This window comes from Phoca vitulina, unplaced genomic scaffold (genome assembly GCF_004348235.1).
Source record: "Phoca vitulina isolate PV1807 unplaced genomic scaffold, GSC_HSeal_1.0 scaffold11, whole genome shotgun sequence".
NCBI classification, from domain to species: domain Eukaryota; kingdom Metazoa; phylum Chordata; class Mammalia; order Carnivora; family Phocidae; genus Phoca; species Phoca vitulina.
In genome coordinates, this window is record NW_022589714.1 from 42,754,060 (window position 1) to 42,771,203 (window position 17,144).

Consider the following 17,144-nt stretch of genomic DNA (forward strand, 5'->3'; position numbering starts at 1 on the left):
TCATGAGTAGTGTGTGTAGCCTGGATGACATTCATCACTGTGTATTAACAGAAAGAGGCACATTTCTGCTCAATACAAGTAAGAATTTTAATAGGCAAAGAGGCTTTTAAGGGAAATAGGTAATGTCAGGAAATCAGAAAGTTTCCAACACTAGAATTATTCATGTAGATTGCCGCCGATAATGTAGAGAAGATTTCAGTGTACAAGCTAAACTGAATAAGCTGTGAGGTCTTGCACAGTGCTGGCGTTCCAAGGTTCTAATAAAAGTGACAAGGCCTGGGGCACCTGGGTGGCTCAATCGTTAAGCATCTGCCTTCGGCTCAGGTCATGATCCCAGTGTCCTGGGATGGAGCCCCGCATTGGGCTCCCTGCTCCGCGGGAAGCCTGCATCTCCCTCTGCCCCTCCCCCTGCTTGTGTTCCCTCTTTTGCTGTCTCTCTCTGTGTGTCAAATAAATAAATAAAATCTTAAAAAAAAAAAAAAGTGACAAGGCCCAAGTGCAGAAACAGTCACCCACAATTTGGAGGAAGAAAGCAGAATCTAGAAAGTTTTCATGCAACTGGTGGCATTTCAGATGGGCTCAAAGAGTAGGGATACTGGGTAAGGGCACAAGATCATTTTTAGGGGCTCACTTAAAAGATTTAATACCCTTCAGTTTAATTACCTATAGTGATCTGGTTTCTGGCCAACTGGTAAATACTTCTCTCCCTATCTTACCGTAACCTTTCTTTATCCACCTGTTTTCTGTCCCTGACCCCCTCCCCTGCCCTAAGAAGAATTCACAGTGAAACACTTATTTGGATTATCCAGGTGGTTTCTACATGCAATGACAAATATCCTTATAAGAAGGAGGCAGACAGAGACTTAATATATGTGCTGCCGAAGCGAGCACAGGCAGACAGAGATTTAAGATAGAAGAGAAACAGGCCATGGGATGGAAGCAGAATCACAGAGAGGATGCTATGTTGCTGGGTTGTTTTTTTTTTTTTTCTTTTAAGGTTTTATTTATTTGTCTGTTAGAGAGAGCACGCACAAGCAGGGGGAGTGGCAGGCAGAGGGAGAAGCAGGCTCCCCGCTGAGCAAGAAGTCCGAATCGGGACTCTATCCCAGGACCCTGGGATCATGACCTGAGCTGAAGGCAGATGCTTAACCGACTGAGCCACCCAGGCGTCCCAATGCTGCTGGTTTTGAAGATAAAGAAAGGGACCATGAGCCAAGGAATGCAGCTCTAGGTGCTGGAAAAGACAAAGGAAGAAAATTCTCCCTTAGAGCTTCCAGAGGGAGTGAGTCTGACATCTAGAACTGTAAGAGAATAAATTTTGCTTTAAGCCACCAAGCATATGGCAATTTGTTAAACAGTTATAAGAAATTAATAAAACTGGGGACAGAGCTGATTAAGAACCAACACATATCTCATTGTAGTTTTGATATGTATTTCCCTGATGCCAAGTGATGTTGAGCATTTTTTCATCGGTCTGTTGGCCATTTGTAGGTCTTCTTTGGAGAAATGTCTGTTTATGTCTTCTGCCCATTTCTTCACTGGGTTATTTGTTTTTTTGGGTGTTGAGTTTGATATGTTCTTTATAGATTTTGGGTACTAGCCCCTTATCTGATAAGACATTTGCAAATATCTTCTCCCATTCTGTATGGCTAAAATTAACAAGTCAGAAAACAACAAATGTTGGCAAGGATGCAGAGAAAGGGGAACCCTCTTACACTGCTGGTGGGAATGCAAGCTGGTACAGCCACTCTGGAAAACAGTATGGTGATTCATCAAAAAGTTAAAAAGACAGCTACCCCACAACCCAGCATTTGCACTACCAGGTATTTACCCAAAAGGTACAAACATAGTGATCGAAGGGGTACCTGCACCCCAACGTTTATAGCTGCAATGTCCACAATAACCAAACTATGGAAAGAGCCCAGGTGCGTATCAACAGATGAATGGATAAAGAAGATATGGTGTTACACACACACACACACACACACACACACACAATAGAATATTACTCAGCCAACAAAACAATGAAATCTTACATTTGCAATGATTTGGATGGAATTAGAAGGTATTATGCTAAGTGAAATAAGTCAATCAGAGAAAGACAATTATCATGTGATTTCACTCATATGTGGAATTTAAGAAACAAAACAGAGGATCATAGGGGGAGGGAGGGAAAAATAAAATAAGATGAAATCAGAGAGGGAGACAAGCCATAACTGATTCTTAACTATAGGTAACAAACTGCGGGTTCCTGGAGGGGAGGGGGTGGGGGATGGGGTACCTGGGTGATGGACATTAAGGAGGGCAGGTGATGGAATGAGCACTGGGTGTTATCTGCAACTGATGAATCACAGAACTCTACCTCTGAAACTAATAATACACTATATGTAAATTAATTGAATTAAATAAAAATAAAATAAAATAAAAAAGAACCAACACATAGACTCAGAATCTCTGCTTCCTCCAAATTCCAAAGACTTGCTCCTAGATCAAGTTCATTATGTCAATGGCCTCTTCCCTGAGGTTGAATCTGCTCTGGAAGCTCCTCAGGCATCATCCTCACCCCCACACCCAGGTCCCCTGACAAATCCACACATCAAATTTAGCAGTGGACAGAGCTTGAACAGTCCTTAGTTGGCCTTAGGCCCTTTGCAAATACTCTTTTGTCAGGTCTCTCCCACCAGTTTCAAACATACCCAGACACATCCTTAGCTCTGCAATGTATTGTCTGAACTCTGAATAACATAAGAAACTCACCCTGAGTCTGAGGCTAGCTAGAATTATCCCAGCTTTTTTGACACTCTTGCTGCACTTCTGCAAATCAGTGACAGTTATGCTTTCCTCTCCATTAAACTGTCAATCCTTCCAGACCAGGAGACCAAGACCCCCATTTTCTAATATACACTTGGCATCTAGAATGTTCTAGTCAATGTTTAATTCTTGTAATTCCATGGCCATTGGGGTTTTGGCTACACCAGATAGGCTAGTTTGAACATCATCATTCTTAGTACCATAAGTTCATTGTTAAGTATGTTACCACCCAAAATCTTAGAGGCCTGTAACTCTTTGTTTTTTGAAGGGGAGAAAGAGATTCCCCCCACCCCCTCTCCATTCCTGATACACACTGAATCTTGAATTTAAGAATGAGATTGTCCTAGATTTAAACCCCAGTTTTGCCCCCTATCAACTGTATGCCTTCGAGAAAATTAACCTCTCTAAGATTCCATTTCCTCAGTTGCAAAATTCACATTCTATTAATTGCAAGTATTGAACATTGCCTGGCATGGTGCTTGGCGTGTAGGAAGTGTTCCAAAAATGATATCCACTTATTCTATGACTTCTTCCCATATAGTCCTTTTTTTTTTTTAAGCAGAGAGGGTAAGTGTGTTAATGTCCTTTTGGGGCACATTTGGAAAAGTGTATCTGTAAAGAGGGAGCTGACCCACCTTCAACCAGGGCCTAGACTACCTCCAAGGGAGTGAGAGAAGTCATAAATATGCAGGGCCAGATCTTGTTTTTATATAAAATATTGCTATTTTGTTCATCATGGATTTTCTTGGCATTGATTCTGACTTTTAAAAATACTACATTAAGTATTATTTATCTTGATAACCTATTTTTTTGGCACCCCTTTCAATTTTGTGCCCAAGGCAATGCTTCGTTCACCCGGCTCTAATCCTGCCCTGCCTACAGCACTTTGTGCTAGTCACACCACGATCTAGGTCCTGGACTAATGCAGGCAGAGAAGCCTGTCAAAAAGACCCAGGATTTTCAGCCGACTTTGAACTAGTGCTCCTCAAGCCCTAGAAGGCATACTGGATCCGAAGGCGCAGAAGGAGTGGACTACAACTTCCAGAAGGCCGCGCAGCGCGGCGCCCTCGCCAGATTGGCTGCGCGGGCCCCGCCCCCGCCCCCGCCCCGCCCCTACCGCGAGGTCCCAGGGCGGCGAGCCCGGGGCCAGCGCGCTTCCGAAGCCGGCTACCGAGTGGAATCTCGCCCGGCCAGCAGGCTTCATGGCGGTGAGGCCGGTGTCCCGGATGCTGCAGCGGGTGCTGAGGTCCAGCGTCCGGAGCTGCAGCTCGGGGGCTCCAGTGACGCAGCACCGCCCTGGGGAACCCTCCCAAACTGCTGCGGAGGTGAGCCCGCCCACATCCACACCTTCCCCGGGAAGGGCGGCCGGCCAGCTGTCCCTGACTCTGAGAAGCACCCAGGCCGGGCTGCGAGGGCCGCTTCTGGAAGGGATCCCTCAGGGCTTCCTTGCGGGTGGGGAAAGGAGTGGAGGGATGCTCTGTAAGGTGCCCAGTCTCACCTGATACCCCAAGGGACGGGCGCTTCTTGGGGTAATGCTTAATCACCTCCCTGCCCACCCAGCCATGCAACCCCCTTCCAGGTCTGAGTGACCGCCAGACATGGGGAAGCAGGCAGGTAGGACTCTGGGTCCAGTGAATTGTTAATTGTACCCTTCTCAGCCCTGCAGCGCCCACCCTGTTTCTTGAACATTTTCTTCCCCTCCCCTCCCCCGCCCCATGAAAGGTTGTCTGTGTGTGACCAGGTGTTCTTGTGACACCCTGCTTCATAGTGTGACACCAGTTAAAAATGTCACCTTGGGGGGCGCCTGGGTGGCTCAGTCGTTAAGCGTCTGCCTTCGGCTCAGGTCATGATCGCAGGGTCCTGGGATCGAGCCCCGCATCAGGCTCCCCGCTCTGCGGGAGGCCTGCTTCTCCCTCTCCCACTCCCCCTGCTTGTGTTCCCTCTCTCGCTGTCTCTCTCTCTGTCAAATAAATAAATAAAATCTTTAAAAAAAAAAAGTCACCTTGGTGCCACCAGTAGTCACTGGTCACGTCTGTAGTTAGAGGGCTCTGTGACTTGTCCTTCACTCTTTCAGTTTCATCTTCGTGTCCTTAGGAGGGCTCAGCCTCATTCTTGAGCAGAAGGGAGCAGGATCCCTGTCCAGATTAGGAATCCCAGTTTTCCTTAAGGTTTGGGATAGGCCCCTTCAGTCCTTGACAGCGCACCACAGAGTGATTCATGTCATAACAAGTTTTAAGTTTAGTGTTCTTTTGCCCATGTGGTCAGGGAATAATTTTGGGAGAAGCATCTCTTTTTCATTTGGTAAAACCTCTTTTCCAGACCCACCCGGTCATTCTTTTCCCATTTCTTAGCACTAGACTTCACTCCCTGGAAATCATCAGATCTCTTCCCCGCACCCCCCCCCCCCCACACACACACTGCCACTATTGCTCAATGAGGGGGACGGCCTTGGCCTAACTTGCTTTCCCTAATCAGGCCTCATTACTGGGAAGTAAAGGTTTTCAGTTTCCTTGAACTGCGAACTTCATTGAGGGGAAAAGCAGGAACACAAGAATTGCTGAGAGAGCCTTAAAGAATTCAGGAAAAGGGAAGTTTTTTCTTCTCCTGCCCCTAATTTCCTTTGTGCTCTTCAGGAAGGGATCTGTGCCAAGTGACAGATCTCTCTTTCTCTCTCTCTTTTTTTTTTTTTTTTAAGATTTTATTTATTTATTTGAGAGAGAGCATGAGAAGGGGGAGGGTCAGAGGGAGAAGCAGACTCCCCGCGGAGCAGGGAGCCGGATGTGGGACTCGATCCCGGGACTCCAGGATCATGACCTGAGCCGAAGGCAGTGGCTTAACCAACTGAGCCACCCAGGCGCCCCTCTCTCTCTCTTTTTTTAAGATTTTATTTATTTGTCAGAGAGCACAAGCAGGGGGAACGTCAGGCAGAAGGAGAAGCAGGCTCCCTGCTGAGCAAGGAGCCTGATGCGGGACTCGATCTGAGGACCCTGGGATCATGACCTGAGCTAAAGGCAGCCGCCTAACCGACTGAGCCACCCACGTGTTTCCATACTTGGTCTCACAGTAAATCACGTGAGGTCGAGAGTTTGTGTTTTCAGGTAATGGGGCTCACCAAAGTTAACTTTCCTGGCGTCACAGAGCTGAAAATAAGGGAGCAGGAGGAACTCAAACTCTAGCCCCTGTGCTCCTGCTTCTTTCTTATAGGGAGAGTAGAATGAGAGGCTATCCCTTCCTTTCCTTTACCCTGTAAGGGGAGGTGTAACTAGCAGGTAAGAACACAGACTCTGGAGCAGAATGCCGGCATGGGAAGCCCAGGCCTACCCTTGAGTAGGTATGTGAACTTCAGCAAGTCCCTTCGCCTCCCAGGGCCTCAGTCTTCTCATCTGTAAAATGGGAGTAAGTGTCTACTTCATAGAGTGGTTCTAGAGATTAAGAGTTAGTATATGTTGATATATGTACTTAGATCAAAGCTTGACCCACGTAGGTGCTGTGTTATGTACATATTTGTTGTAGTTATTGTCAGCCTCGCCACAATTGACAAATGCTGTGTCCCACTAGTCCCTTCCCACTGGACACTCAGGATAGCCATTCTGTCAGCTCTTTGGTCCTAGACCTCCTATGCGGGACATTCCCTGCCAGGGTTACCCTCAGCAGGCAGGTTGCTGCTCGAGTGTTGGGTGCTCCCCCACCTTTCTAGGTGTTTCTGCTCGGTGCTGAACACGGTGCTCTGCAGGCCGTGGAGTCAGCAGATGGTTTTGGCTGTTTGAAACTCAGACGAGTGAGGGGGCCACGTGGAATGGTAGAGCACTGGACAGGGAGCCCCAGGTTTTCACCTTCACTCTGTCTCCAATTTCACTTGGCTCCTAGGGCTGTCACTTTCCCTCTTTCCAGCCAGAGGGTTGGCCCAGCCCATCTTTACGCCGCGGGGGAGGGCACAGAATGTCTTTAAGAAAATCTCCTGAGGTGAGGCAAGCCTGGAGATCTCTATGGTCAGCCTATTCACCGAACTTGCCAGTTGGCAAGAGCAGGAGTGGGGCATTGGGAATCCCTGTCCCCGCCTCTCTTCCCGCAGGGCACCTTTCCCTCCACCCTGGGAAGTGCTTGCAGAGACAGAGGGAAAAGCCACTGAGTGTTATCTGTTCGTGTGTCAGGGTGTGGGTATGGGGGAGACATGAGGTGTGAAATGGGAGCTGGCTGTGAGGACAGTGGAAGTGGGCCTTGGGCTTGGTCAGAGGACAGGTTGAGCGGCTTCTACAGGTGGAAAGGGGAGGTGGTGGGGTGTGGGTTAAGTGGGGAGGTGGGTAGGGGAGACACAGCTACCTGCTGTCCTGATTGGGGGGGTCCACATAACCTCTGCAGGGCTTACCCCAGCACAGAAGCATGACATCCCTCTTCCTTCTGCCCAGGCTCCATGCAGGTTTGCTGGGACCACAGGGGCTAGCCTCAGGTCCTGGGCCTGCTGCCTTGGGGCAGGGGCAGGGGAGAGGGTGACTTTTTGCAGGGCAGAGGCACCCAGTATTCAGAGGGTCAAATTGAACAAATGTTGGAGAGGGGGTGTTATGCAGGAAGGAAGTGGATGTAGGAGAAGGTAGGGGACAGTAGGCCTGGCCTGGGACAGTGACACACGAAGGGAAAGAACAACTTTCCGGGGTTATCTTGAGTTCCAGTCTTTCCTTCAGAATCTTTGCTTTGGTGAAGTGTGATTGTTCATGCCAGGAGCCGTAGGTGTAAGGACCCCACACTTAGGGAGGGATGGAGGGAGAGGGGGGGATCCAGACCAGGGACTGGGTGCCTTGCTGGGTCTTCTTGTTTAACAGAGATTAATTTTGAGTCACCCCTGGTATACGTCCTCCCAAATAGCAAGGATCCCAAATCAGAGCCACTGATATCTGAGTTTGGAATGTGTTCTTTTTCTCCTCGATAACCCTATTTATTATATTCTAGAGCTATTTGGGGGCTGGCCTTTATCATTCAAGCCAAATGCCCAGAGTTAGTGACTACTTGGAGGGCAGCATCCGTCCCTTAACTAAGTCCTTTGCGTCCTTTGCACCACTCTTCCCCACCCGCACCCCGTGCCCCAGTCCACACTGGGCAGGTAGACAGATACACCCAGTAGCAGATGGTAGGCTGCCTCGTGCCTGGTCATCCATGGTCCTGGAGGAGCTCCAACTCCACTTTCCCTGCTTTGGGGGGTGTGACAGCAGGTCGAAACCCCAGCCTTGGCCCATCTGCCATTAAGTACAGTTGGGCCTTGCAGGACTGACTAGGGGAGCTGGCAAGAGCGGGAAAACTAGTCACAGCACACAAGCTAGAACTCCTCCATGAATCTGTGTTTAATAAACCAATATCTGTAAGTAGGAATTCTATTAAGAAAACGGCAGCGATCACTTATTGAATACCTGCTGTGTCCTAGTAACTCCTCCAACTGAGTCATGGAGAATTATTTTCCACCCTTTATGGATGAGGAAACTAAGGCTTAAAGAATTTGGGTGATTTGCTCTACAGCTAGTTAGTAGTAAAGCCGGGCTTGCAATTAGGTTTACCAACTCCCAGAGTCTGTGCTCTGCACCACAACAACTAGCCCTGGATTAAAATAGCTCCTGATCCTGGTATCACGGGGCCAGTGGTTCTCAGCCAAGCTGCAGGTAAAGAGCTGAGACATTGAAAACAAACAAACAAACAAAAAGCCAGGGCCCAATCCCAGAGCAATGGAGTCAGAATCTTTGGAGTGGGGCTCTCAGGCCTCAGCACTTCTTAGAAGCACTGCTGGTGGTTTTGATGTGCAAATTGTTGAGAGCCACTGTCCTAGGCGAAGCCATTTTGACAGTAGAGACCAGCCCAGAAATGAATGATGACCCCAGTGTGACTGGTTTTGCACACACTACCTTTCTTTTTTTTTTTTTAATTTTTTTATTGTTATGTTAATCCCCATACATTACATCATTAGTTTTAGATTAGTGTTCCATGATTCATTGTTTGTGCATAACACCCAGTGCTCCATGCAGAACGTGCCCTCCTCAATACCCATCACCAGGCTAACCCATCCTCCCACCCCCCACTCCAGCAACCCTCAGTTTGTTTCCTGAGATTAAGAATTCCTCATATCAGTGAGGTCATATGATACATGTCTTTCTCTGTTTGACTTATTTCGCTCAGCATAATACCCTCCAGTTCCATCCACGTCGTTGCAAATGGCAAGATCTCATTCCTTTTGATGGCTGCATAATATTCCATTGTATATATACACCACATCTTCTTTATCCATTCATCTCCGGGGCGGAGACTGGGAGGCCGCCATTTTCACTCTCCACCTCCAAAGCTGTACACACTACCTTTCTCTTCCAATTAAGGACCAGTCTATTTAGTTCATTGACATACATACATTGACACAGTGACATACCATGTAGACGCCGGGATTCCGAATCAGGCAAGAAGGCTTCCCACACGGAAGGGGGGGCGGGCCCAGCCTGGTCCAGGCGGGGCTCTGAGGCTATGAGCTGCTTCTGACATGTCCCAGGCCTTCTTGGGTGAGAGGCATCACTGTCCACCCTACACGGTCATGCCCTCTGGGTCCAGGGCTCCTCTGACTGCTGCTGTTTTTTCCTCCAGGGGGTTTTTTAAAGGAAAGGGAGAGATGGAAGAATGAAAGTAGGACATGCAGTGGTGGAGGAGAGAAGAGGCAGGGATGAGGCTTGTTAACATCACAGTGATGAGCTTGCAAGGCTGGCCAGGTGAGAGACTGTGTGTGCGTGTGTGTGGTTCTGCCAGTACAGAGTCTGGATGAATCTGGATAAAGCCACTCTAAGTCTCAGAAGTGAAATCCAGCCTGTCCCACCCCGCCCCCCCAACCAGGGCCACAACAGAGCGTCTGATTATGTTCTTCTTTGTCGGTTACTCCGCTTGCTCCCTGGTTTCTGCTGAGTCATGTTTCTTGGTCCTCTCACTTGCTCCCAGTTGGTGTACTTTGACTCCTCCCTCACCCAGCCAACAACCCCCAGTATGTTAAGAATAGGGTGAGGGTGACTGGTGAGGGGCTGGGGTCTGGGGTGACTAACAGATTCCTAAGTTGCAAAGAGCTGTTGATGAAGGATTGGGTGCAACTCTGCTGGAAATTCAGCCTTCCAGGTATCTGATCTCTTGGACTGTGGTGGCCAATGGGGCTCTTGACCCTGTTGTGTCCCCTGCCCCACTCCCAGGGCTACAGGTGGAAAGGCAGTGGGGTGAGTAGGGAGGTAGGAAGCACTGTTAGGATTGTAGCAGACAGCAGTTCAGAGAAGTGACCGCTGTTTGCTTGTCATGGGACTGTAAACAGGGTTTCTTGGAGGATGGGGGGACACTGGTGTTGGGGTGAGCAGAGTGAGGTCACTTTTATGCACCCAGGAAAATCCTGGAAGCACCCCCACATACGGTCACTCCTATCCCTTCTATCTCCTGAGTCAGTGGCCCTTGACCCTGGCTGTACTTTAGAATCACCTAGACAGACTAAAAACGTGAGTGCTCAGATATCCAAATTCAGTTGCTCTCCAGTGGAAGTTTTTTCTTAAGCTGCCAGGTGGTTCTGACGTGCAGCTGGGGCTGAGGAAGTCATTGAAGGAAATGTTCCTGCTGGGTGCAGGCAAACAGTTACCCTGAGCCTCTGGGGGGCCTGAAGCCTTCTGCTGCCTTAGGTTACAAGATCATGATAATCCTAGATGTTTACTTGCCAGTTTCCTGACCCCCTTCCCTTGGCTTACCCGAGCCCTTAGCTGTGTTCTTATTTTACAACGGGGTAAATGGGCCTGGAGAAGTCAGAGAGCTTTCTCAGGATGTCAGGTCACACCTGGCCCAGAGATCAGTCCAGAGCCCTGTCCAGAGACCTCATGAAAGACCTCATGAGCGACCTCGTGATTTCTTTGTTATAAAGATTCTAAAGAAAGGACTTCTCCCCCACCCTGTGCACCACCCCATGTACCTTCTTGGATTCTCCCTTTGCAGTAAGAATTTAGACTTTGGGCTCAGAAGACCTGGATTTGCATCCTGGTTCTGCCAGTGGTGTTCTTGAACCCCATCCAAGCTTCACTTACAGTAATTCCTTATGGGACAGGTGTGGGAATTGAACAGAGAACATTCTTCGGAAACTTGAAGATGTTTTGTAAATGTTGCTTCTATGGAGCAATTTTCTCATCAGCATCTGTTGTGACTGAGGGTTGTGCGCTCAGGGCAGGAGATCAGACTAGATCAGACTTGGGGAAATGCTGAGGTTGGCCGCCTCCTTTCTCTCCCCAGGAGGAGTTTGGGTGAGCCATGCAGGGAGGCTCCAGCAATCTCCTCCCTCTGAGGCCCCAGACAGTGGGTGCTTAATCCTTCCAGCAACGGGTGGGGTGAAGGATGAAGACTAGAGTCATCTCTGCAGGGGGTTAGTGGGTGATCATCCTGGCCCCTCCCTTCTGCCTTCCTAGAGGCTGGTGGCCTCCTTCCTTCTGCAGGCCTTCCTGGTTGTGCTGTCCTTGCCCCAAAAGCCTTCTGCTTGAGGGGAGCCCTCTCTGTGAGTGTACCCTACCCTCCCCAGCTGGGTGTCGTCCTCAGCCACTCCCCATGGCTTGTTGGGTCCTCCAGGGCAGTGCTGAGGCCCCAGAGAGCCCAGCTGACAGGGGGTAGCTATGAGGAGGCACTTGTGTGACACTCACCCCCCAGAGTTAGTGAGTTGGCGTTGAGCTCCTTCTGTCTCCCATTGGGAAGGGAGGGAATGGGAGGTCTGGGTTAGAGACATGGCTCACCGTGTCCCAGGCAGCCACCATCCCGCTCAGTTACTGCTCCCTCTCTCCCGCTTTCTGGACACACTAACTTTCCATTTGGCATAGTTGCCAGATGCCGAGCGGCACGTTCTCTCCCACTGACCCATCCCAGAAATACTGGAGATGTTTGTTCCTAGACAGGCTTTCTTTGAAGGAGGGGGGTGGGTGGTAAGATGGTGACAGGGAGAGAAAAGGGACTGGGGGTGGGGCAGCTGTGTCCCTATAGAGGTCCTGCTCCCTGGGGCTGAGTTGGGGCCTTGGGGACAGGTCCTAACCTGCAGGCCTGTTTCCCAGTCTGTGAGTGAGAGGGAGAATCCCAGCCCCCCCAGGACTGCAGGGATGAGAGTGGGGGAGGGGATGCCCGATGGGAGGGGGGTTTATGTCCCGGAGGCGGTGGGCCCTCCACGCCCCTCTCCCCCAGCCAGGGCCCAGAGGCCCACGCCTCCTCTGCCCGGCATTTCAGGAGCTGTCCAGGCGGAGACAGTTCCTGCGGGAGCACGCGGCCCCCTTCTCCGCCTTCCTCACCGACAGCTTCGGCCGGCAACACAGCTACCTGAGGATCTCGCTCACCGAGAAGTGCAACCTCAGATGTGAGTCCCCTTCCTGGGCCCCTGCCCCCCTGCTGAGGCAGCTTCTGAAATCTCCCCATGCCCAGGAAGCCTCTGCAACCCTCCCCATTCCTCGTCCCAGCATCTCCTCCCACCCTGCTTCCCTGCTTGCCAGGTGAGGTTGTGGGGCAAGATAAGGGTCAAGGTTGAGTTTTAGGATCCTGGAAGCTGAGCTCTACTTGGAACTAGATTTGAGAACAGAATTGCAATGGAGATTGGACCTAAATCTCAGTCTGCAGGGCTCTTCCTGCCTCCCTCCTATTTCGCACGGTTCCCAGCGTTCAGGACGTGGCCAGGGGCAGGCGTGGGGGTGCTGGACACCGCAAGCACGTGAGGTACGCAGCAGTGCCCGTGGCCGGCAGTGCCGGCCCCAAGACGCCCCAGGCCTGTGACAGAAGTTGCTTGGGGCCAGGCTGACACACAGAGTATTCATCTCATAATCATTTACGGAGTGCTCTGGAGGTGTGGCCGCTGCTGGAGGGACTTCCAAAATTTGTCTCTCTCCCTCTCTCCTGCTTTCCATGGTTGCTCCCAATAAGAAATGTATTTACTTCATGGCCCAATAAATACATGTGTGTATGTAGTAAACGTTTAACCAAACAATACTCACTGCATGCGGTTCTGATGTTCTGATGTTCTTTACCTATTCTATTCTATCTTAAAAGACCAGTTCTGGACCCCTCACTAATTTGACTAAATGACCCTATACTAGATCTCGACCCAGTCCTTGATAAAACTCCCACAGGAGCTAATGCGAGGGGATGGTGCTCCCTCGCCCTCCAGGGCTCCCTGCATTTGCCCCATTCTGCTACCTCCCCCTGAACAAGTAGTACCTCAGTTTTCCAACCTGTGAAATGGGACTGGTAACCTGAAATAGGCAGGACATGAGAGCACTTGTCACTACAGACGAGGGTGACTTTTCACAGGCCTCATGACCCAAGCACACAGGGGTCACTATTTGCCACAGCAGATGGAATGAAAGGGGTGACCAGTGCCGGAAGGAATGGGCCCAGGGCCCAGGCCTGCCAGGCAGACCCTGCCTAGCCGCCCCCATGCTGAGGGAATCAGAGTCTTGGCATCCCTCACGTCGGGCCGGGCTCTGCTCTCGGCCTGCTTCATCCTCTTTAACCTGTTCCCTCAGTCTCCCCTCTGAGGGGAGAGGCAGTGTTAACATGCCATAGATGAGAAAGGCGAGGCCCGGAGAGAATCTGTAGCGTTTGTACCAGCTCAGATTTGGCGGGCTCGTTCCTCACCATCCAGGTGGGGATCAGGAGAGACTTCTGGCCTGGTGGGGGAGTGGGGGTCTCAAGGCACCATGGGCCGCTGTGCTGTAGTCACGGCCTTCCTCTGCGTCCCCTCCCTTCCTCAGGTCAGTACTGCATGCCCGAGGAGGGTGTCCCCCTGACCCCCAAGGCCGACCTGCTCACCACAGAGGAGATCCTGACCCTTGCACGGCTCTTTGTGAAGGAAGGTATAGACAAGATCCGGCTTACAGGGGGAGAGCCGCTCATCCGGCCGGACGTGGTGGACATTGTGGGTAAGTTTGACAGCTGCGGCCACTTCTCCCAACTCCTGCTGCATCCAGCTGGGCTTTGGTATTCATATCGGCAGCTGACATCCGTTCAGAACCTAATGCTCACTTGGCCCTACCACCTTCTGAGATGGCTGCCGTTGTCATCCCCATCTTGTTAGGAAATGAGGCACAGTTCAGTAACTTGTTCAAGGTCGCAAAGCTGGTAAGCGCCAGAGCCCAGTGGCTTGCTGTCACATTTAGACTAAAGTCCTCACCGGGGCCTTGAGGGCCACGTGGTCTGGCTTTTGCTGACCTCTGAGACCTCTTGCCTGCCCCTCTGCCTCCGTCCCGCCCCTCCATGCACACCACCAGGCCTTTGGACTCGCTCTTCTAGCCGGGAATACAGGGCACACTGCCTGCCTCGTTCGGGTCTCTGCACACATGTCCTCCTTGACCACTCTCTCCAAAGTACATCCCCACATCCACACTCCAGCCACTCTCTGTCCCAGAAGTTGGCAAGCTAGAGCCCACACGCCTAATCTGGGCCATCAACTGTTTTTGTATGGCCTGCAGGCTAAGAATGGTTTTTATATTGCTAAATGGTTAAAAAAAAAAAAATCAAAAGAAATAGCATTTTGTGACACATGAAAATTATATGAAATCAGAAATTTACTGTTTGTTAATAAAGTCTTATTGGAACATAGCTGCACCTGCTCATTTACGTATTTCCCAGAGCTGCTTTTTCAGAGCTGAATAGTGCTGGCCACAAAGACCATGTGGCCAGCAAAGCCAAAAATAGTTACTATCTGGCCTTTTCAGAAAAAGTGTGGCAACCCCTACTCTATCCCCTTCTTCTACCTTATTTTTTCTTCATAGCATTTGTCTCATCCACGGATACGTTACTTGGTTGTATGTTTATGTTTCCTTTGTACTGTCTCTTCCTCCCATTAACTGGCATGAAAGCTGTCGCTGCTGAGGCAGCTTTGGTTCCCAGCCATGTTCCCAGCATGCGATCTCTGAAGTAGGACATTCCTGCGTGTGAATGTCGGCTGTGCCTCTTGTTAGCAGCATACCTTTGGGCAACCTTTTTTTTTTTTTTAAGATATTTATTTATTTATTTATTTTTATTTATTTATTTGAGAGAAAGAGAAAGCGTGAGCACAAGCGGGGGCGGAGGCGGGAGTGGCAGAGGGAGAGGAAGAAGCAGGCTCCCTGCTCAGGAGCCTACAGGGGGCTCAATCCCAGGACCCTGAGATCAGGACCTGAGCCAAAGGCAGACGCTTAACTGACAGCCACCCAGGTGTCCCTGCGTAACTTTTAAAATCCATTCTAAGCCTCCAGGTAGAGATGAAGTTGACCTGGGCAGGAAGTGAGCAGGAAACGCCCAGCACATGGCAAAGCATTCTGTAAGGGGTCACCCCAGAGGGCCTCGTGCCATGCCTTGCTTTTACTCCCCAAGGTCAGGCAGAGAGAGACCTTAGCTTCTATAGTTATAGATGATGAAATCACAGGAAAATAAGGCTCTGTGTTCTTGATTCTGAGCTCCCACCCCTGCTGCTCTGGGGGGGATCTTCCAGGCCTCCGTTCTCTGCTTCATTCGCTGGTTCAGTGTATGTTCTCTGGAGGCTTCTTATATGCCTGATACTGTGCTGGGAGCACAAAGGTGACTGAGCTGCAGGCCCTGCCAGGGAGGATCCACAGCCCATTGCTGGAGGCAGCCGCCGGAGGCAGCTGTCTGGTAAGGACCGAGCAAGGGGAGCCCAGGTGCCGTGGAAGCCCAGAGGAGGTGCCCCTGACAGCCCCTGGTCACATGACCTGGGATCCTGCCATCATTCCTGTGCTGGAGGAGCTGACCCAGGGGAGCTGACCCCCTGTCCCAGATGGCTCTTCAGAGCTGAAAGCAGACCGGCTTCCAGGAAAGAGTTGAACCTGCTGAGCCCGGCTGACTGCCAGGCACAGCCCCCTCATTCAGGCCACATCATCTGCCCTCTGGCATGGGCTCCATTTTAAACCCCTGTGTTCCATGCCAGGGCCTGTGGGAGAGCCGAGGGATGACTGAGTACAGACACGAGGACACGGGCCTTTCCATAGAAGCCACTGACCTGCATAGTGGCAGGAATGGAAGCCAGGAAAGTTGGCAGCCCTGTTCCCACTCTGCCACTGCCCAGCCAGGGGAACTTCTGCAGATTCCTTCCCCACTCTGAGCCTCGGTGTCCTCATCTGTGCACTGGCCACTTCAAGGGCCTTTCCTGCTGTGATGGCCCATTGGTCATGGGAACTGGCTGACCAATGAGGGTTAATCAGCACACAGATGTTAGGTAGGACAAGGCCGCCACCGCAGTGACCTGCTAAGGAGGATTTACCTCCCACTCCCAAGAGTGCCGGTTGACTGGGAAAGACAGCGCCCCCCTTCCCCCCAGGGCTGCAAAAGAAGACAGCTGCTAGGCTGTGGATTGCTGGGGCGCTGTGCTCACTGACACTTTGACATCTCTCAGCCTAGCAACTTTGGTCTTGCCCAGAGGCACTTCCCCAGAGCAAAGCTGCCCTGAAGGGCAGGGCGGGTGGGTGTTATTGGGGAAGCAGGGCTGAGGGGAGGGGAGGGAATTCAGCACTCAGAGCTGGGATGCTCACCAACACTGTCCCCACCCTCCCAGGTGGGAGTAGCGAGGGACCCCACCCAGGGGCATAGAGCGAAAGGGTTGCAGGTTTGTCAGAGACTGCTGTCCCCAATCGCTTCGGATCCCTGCCCGAAGCACTGTCCATCTTGGACCTGGTGCTGCAGAACTCCCCAGGGGAAGACTGCCCAGCCCGCTTTGGCTCCCCATCTGCCATTACTGTGATCCCCCTGGGCCAACCCAGACTCCCCAGCGCTTCCCACCCCCCACCCCCAACCCCGGCTGGTGTGTGGACGAGTTCCTCTACCCCTTCTTTTTCAGCAGAGCTGTCTGGAGCAGGACTGCCCACCAGAACTCTTCTGGCTGGTGGCACTGTTCCTATCCGTGCTGTGTGACACGGTCGCCAGGGCTCACACGCAGCCTTGGGCACTTGGCCGGTGTGACGGAGGAACTGAATTGTAACTGAATCGATGTAACTTCATTACATCTTAATTAATTGAAATTGCCACACATGGCCAACGCTGTCATGTCAGACAGTGACAGTTTGGGATTTTTGTATTTATCATTCCTTATCTCATTTTTAAAAATGAGAGAAGCATTTTTGAACTTGATGAGGACCGTGCCGTGTGTCTTTCAGGGCTTCCTCTTTTGATGCAACCGGACTTCGTACGCGTCCTCCTGAGTTGTAATTCGTTCCTTTTCTCTGCCATTCCATTGGTGAAGATAGCACCCTCTATCCTGCTAGGGAGCATTTGGGCTGTTTCCAGTGTTTTGACGTGTCAAGTAGCACTGTTTAGAACATTTTTTATTCTCGTTCGTGTGT

At 50.9% G+C, this 17,144-nt stretch overlaps 1 protein-coding gene across 4 annotated transcripts in view; it reads left to right on the forward strand.

Annotated features, from left to right (window-relative positions):
• The first annotated feature begins 3,934 nt into the window (after positions 1-3,934).
• The window catches only part of MOCS1 (molybdenum cofactor synthesis 1), a 36,565-nt gene continuing 23,355 nt past the window's right edge, over positions 3,935-17,144 (forward strand). For 3 of the 4 annotated variants that reach the window (XM_032409879.1, XM_032409880.1, XM_032409882.1), the window contains exons 1-3: positions 3,935-4,136; positions 12,049-12,175; positions 13,563-13,730. In XM_032409879.1, the coding sequence (XP_032265770.1) occupies positions 4,014-4,136; positions 12,049-12,175; positions 13,563-13,730 (418 nt within the window). In that variant the 5' untranslated portion in view covers positions 3,935-4,013. Of the gene's footprint in view, positions 4,137-9,420; positions 9,543-12,048; positions 12,176-13,562; positions 13,731-17,144 lie in introns of all 4 variants that reach the window. The other variant, XM_032409881.1, reaches the window with a different exon arrangement.